This window comes from Accipiter gentilis, chromosome 26, assembly GCF_929443795.1.
Source record: "Accipiter gentilis chromosome 26, bAccGen1.1, whole genome shotgun sequence".
NCBI lineage: Eukaryota > Metazoa > Chordata > Aves > Accipitriformes > Accipitridae > Astur > Astur gentilis.
In genome coordinates this window covers 19,566,543-19,571,256 of record NC_064905.1, presented here as the reverse complement: position 1 = coordinate 19,571,256, position 4,714 = coordinate 19,566,543, and the positions used below count along the sequence as shown (strand labels likewise).

General features: G+C 48.6%; 1 protein-coding gene across 1 annotated transcript; it reads left to right on the top strand.

Annotated features, from left to right (window-relative positions):
* TXNDC15 (thioredoxin domain containing 15) lies at positions 1–3,721 on the top strand. The gene is made up of 5 exons (XM_049829892.1): positions 1–125; positions 273–709; positions 1,277–1,440; positions 1,645–1,775; positions 2,629–3,721. Exons 1-5 carry the CDS (start codon positions 53–55, stop codon positions 2,823–2,825), a joined length of 1,002 nt encoding a protein of 333 aa, XP_049685849.1. The 5' UTR covers positions 1–52; the 3' UTR covers positions 2,826–3,721.
* Positions 3,722–4,714: the final 993 nt, after the last annotated feature.

Sequence of the window (4,714 nt, the reverse complement as noted above, 5' to 3'; positions counted from 1 at the left end):
AGCGGCCGTTGTCCGGGGAGACGCAGCGCTGCGGTGGCGGCCGGGGCCGAGGATGTGGCGGCGGCGGCGGCGGAGGCTGCTGCTGCTGCTGGCGTTGGCCTGGCTCGGTAGGGCCCTTCCTGCAGGTGAGGCCGGTGGGCTTCGGCTCCGGCAGCCGCGGTGGGTTCTAGGGGCCGGGTGGCGTGCGCGGGGCCTCCCCGTGGCGGGCGGTTGCGCGGGGATGGCCGGGGCTCGGCCCGCAGCGCGGAGCTGACATCTCCCTCCCGGCGCAGGGGCGGTGACGGAGCAGAGCGCCGGCGGGCAGCCCCGCTCCCCCGGGGGCGGCGGCGGCGGCAGTGGCGAGCCGGTGCGGTACCGGACTGCGGAGATGGCGGACGCGATGCTGGGCAGCGGGCTCCCCGGGCAGCAGGCCGTGGTGCTCTCGGTGGTGCCGGGGGAGGCGAGGGACGGCCAGACGTCCGCCGTCGCCAAGGGAGCTTGCGATGCGGCGGCGGGAGGCGATGCGTGCGGCGCGGGGAGCGGCCCGACAGCCGGCCTCGGCCCGGCGGGCGGGCAGGGCCGGGAGCAGGCCGTGCTGGAGACGGTGCTGCCCGCGCCCGCCGAGGAATCGAATAGCACCGATGGCACCAAAGCTCCCAAAGTGAACTGCGAGGAGAGGAACACTACCGGCATCGACCGCTTCACCCTGCAGATCCTGAATGTGTCTCAGGTAAGCGCATTCCCCAGGCGACTGCTTATTATTCTGAATGCGCTGAGGGTGGTGGAAGATGCCCCCTCAGCACCCTGTGCGTGTTTCTGTCAAGCGTTTGACGTAGCGAATTTCCATGTGTAACATCCTCTGGGCTGTCGGAAAGAGGAAATGTCTGGGCAAGGCGGTTCTTCGTGTTGTTCTGAGCAGAAGAAAACGGAAATATGGCTCAGTCCACATGCCCCTGTCTCTCACCTGTGTGCCTGCAGTGAACTGCCAGCTGTCATGCTGCATGGATTAGTGTCTCTCTCTGAAAACTTAATGGCGTTTACTGCCAGTGCCTGTCTCTAGCTTGTTTCTTGTAATGGTTACATATTTTGGTTTTTTAAGTAATAAACTTTTAAAACAACCTTTAAAAAAGGTTAAATACAATTCTCCATCTGCTTTGAACAGGTTAAACAAATGCGCAGCTACTTGATAAATAAGGTCAAGTATCTAGTCGATTGCCAAATGATGCATTCCTACGTGGGATTTAACTCTGTTAAATATGTAATTGTCCATGTTTGGTTTTCTTCTGCTTTCTCTAAGGACCTGATGGAGTTCCTAAATGCAAACAGCAGTGACTGTACATTAGTCTTGTTCTATACGCCATGGTGCCGCTTTTCTGCCAGTCTGGCACCTCATTTTAATTCTTTACCTCGAGCATTTCCAACTCTTCGCTTCCTGGCACTGGATGCGTCTCAGCACAGCAGGTAACTTACGCTTCCTCTGCTCTAGCATCAGTTTATTTCCATTAGTAAGCTTTGTGTTTTAAAAATGGGAGTACTTTTTTTTTTTCTTGTAAAGTGACAATTTAATTTAGTAAAACTGATACTTCCCGAGTCGTGAGTATCTTTGGTTCTTCCTCCAGTGGATTTCTTTTCCTTCATGCTTTGTATTTGCTTTATGTCCACCAGTTTATCAACTAGATTTGGAACCGTGGCTGTACCAAATATCCTCCTTTTCCAAGGTGCTAAACCTATGGCTAGATTTAATCACACAGACAGAACGCTGGAAACACTGAAAGACTTCATTTTTAATCAAACAGGTATGTAAATCAGCCCTGATGTGTCAGTAGGACAAACAGGCTGGTTTTTAGCTCCAAACTGGGCTTTCCTCTCCCTGCTGTTTCTTCTTTAAAATGAATTTTGTGAAGACCCTGAGAGGACCTGGCAGAGTTTTATCTAATCAGTTGCTGTAGTGAGCTGCATTTCAGGGCGTGCTGAAAGCAGAAACTCAACTCATTGGGCTGCTGTCACAGAGTAGGGGGAAACACTGAGCTTTAACTAGAGAGGGTGCTAGAAGGATTCAGCACATTTTCCTGCCCAAATATTTAATTTGGGAATAAAGTCAGGTGAACCTTAGGATCATTGCCAGTGCCATGTAAGGCTGACAGCGGCTGGGGGATAAGATGGTTTCAGTTCTTGCACTGGAGGAGACAAAAGGATTCCAGTTTCCATGATCTGGCTGTCCACGTTGTGAGCTCAGCGCCAGCCAGCTCTCTGGTCCTTCTGTGCTTCTGTAAAGAAAAGCAAAACAGAACAAAAAAACAAAACAAAAAAGGCCTACAAGGGCCTTCGTTAGAGGCCAGAAATTGTTATATTTGTTAATATGGCAGAAATACTCAACTCAAAAAAACCCTCCACAATCCTGCCCCCCCAAACTTACACAAGGCTGTGCTATGGAGGATGGAACAAGCCTTCCATTATGAAAATACACATAAAGATTGTATGTTTTTATGCAAGTAAACTGTTTGCTAGATATACAAGGACCATCTTGCCAAAATATTAAGTCGTAGCTGTAGATGTGCCTTAGTCAAAGAAAAACAAAGCTCCAAATAGAACCAACTTCTCTGTATTTAATGATTATTACTGGTGTTGATCAAGTGCTTGCTTTTTTAGGTATCGAAGCTAAAAGTGACGTGGCTGTGACCAAGGAAGACTGGGAAGGCCCCCTGCCCAGCGTTCTGACAAAAGGCATAGACTGGCTGCTTCTGTTTTCTTTGCTCTTCCTGGCTAGCTTTGTCATGTATGCTACTGTTCGCACGGAGAGCATTCGGTGGCTGATCCCAGGACAGGAGCACGAACATCAGGAATAACCTGAGATGCTGAAATAGGGACAGGATTTCCCACTTATTGGTAAAGTGGGAATTTATACGGACTAGAAGTGCATAAGAATGAACTGTTGAATTTGTTGGTTGTAATTTATAATCTTGACTAAAAATCTGCTTTATTTATCAACTACTGAATCTGTAAAGAGCAAATTGGTGGCGATTAATGTGGTAAGTAAACAAATATGAAAAAACATGAACCAAAAAAGTATTTATTAAGCTGCTCTGATCAGCTTATTTTTCACAGACCTTAATGTAAATAGATGATATGGTTCTACTTTGCCCTTCTGAGGAGGTCCCTGAGCTTTGTAGATGAAGTGAGATTTTTACAGCACATTGGTCTGTTTGTGCGGCACTGCCTGGCACAGGAGCAGAGTTGCTTCCGCTCTGGTGGAATCTGGGGATCTTCTTTTACAGATCCTACAGACGTATGAACTAAAAGCTTTGATACGGACGATGTGGTAAAAGACCATAGAATTAGGATGTGTTAGCCCACGCAGCTTTTAGCTCCTGTATTCCCGAAATATAACATTTTAAAGGAAAACACTGGTGAATGGTGAAGTTGCTAAATCGGTTTGACTGTCAGTAAAATGAAGCAAAAGGTGTTTTAAAAGACAGTGTACTTCAAAGGAGTTATTCTGCTCTATACCAGCAATAACAGTCCAAAAGCATGTTACACAGCTCTTGACAGGGTGACTCTCTCCCACTGTTGGTGCTGGGGTTAGATGCTGATTTTCTTGCTCACTGTGCTCTATGAGTTTTGACTTACTGGCAGGTCTTTATCAGATTTAAAGTAACTTCCAAAGCTTACCTCATTGTGTTTGTGTGTATAGACAACTTATTTACCACATTCCTATAGAATTAAATTGCATTCGTTGTCCTTACTATTTTTTTAAATAAATCAAGTTTTGAGTGTAACCTTTTAAGCCACTTTCTTACAGGACTAAAACCATGCAACTTCCGAAGTACAGATCACCTGCCGAAATGAGCAAGACCAGTCTTGAAATTGATTTAAATTGCTACTAGCATGTTTGCTGGTTGCACAGTCTACAGCTGAGGCTACGTAAAGAATTGATACGGGTTTTTAGTTCTAATTAGTATGGAAGACTTTGCATAAGGTATGGACTGGTACGTTGCGCGTTTTTTGGATTATTTGTCTGTGTAGCATTTATACATGGTGGAGGCTTGCCATAGTACCCCGATAGAAAGCTTTAGAGTGCAAATTAAGCTAAGAAGAAACAAAGACGGTGAACAGATTTATTGTTTTGACACAGAGCTCGTATCCCTGCAAGGTAATTCTTCAGGTATTTTTCTGGTGGCCATATCCTTCCCTTTTGGAAACCCAAGGTCCTGTATTTCTGTGTATGGAAAGGGAAACCGCACTGATAAAACTTTGGCATTACTGAAGATAAAGCCAGGATGTATTTTATTAATAAAGATCCAAGATTTTAAGCAATAAGTTGGCGCGTTCTTGCCTCTACCACCCACCCGCTCAGTTGGAGAGGCCCGGGGCCGGATTCTCCCCAGGAATAACCTCCGTACCTCTAAAGAACCAAGCGCCGTCTTTAAAAACCGTGCCCCCTTCTCCTCCGAAAAGCGACGATTTCGGTGCTGCTCCGTGGCACCCCAACGGCGATGATGTCCTGAAACCGACGCCCCCCCCCCCCCCCCTCCACCGTCTGGGGAGCGCCGGGCCCTCCGGCCGAGGCCGGTGTAGCGCAGAAGGCAGCTCAGCTCCTCTCCCCGTCCCCTCCGGGGCAGGTGCCGGTCCTGCCCGCTCCCTCCGTTACCGCTCCCACCGACCGCACCGGCGCGCTGTGGCGGCGGAGAGGCGAGGAGAGAGGGCGGGCAGCTCCCGCCCGCCATTTCTTCCCCCC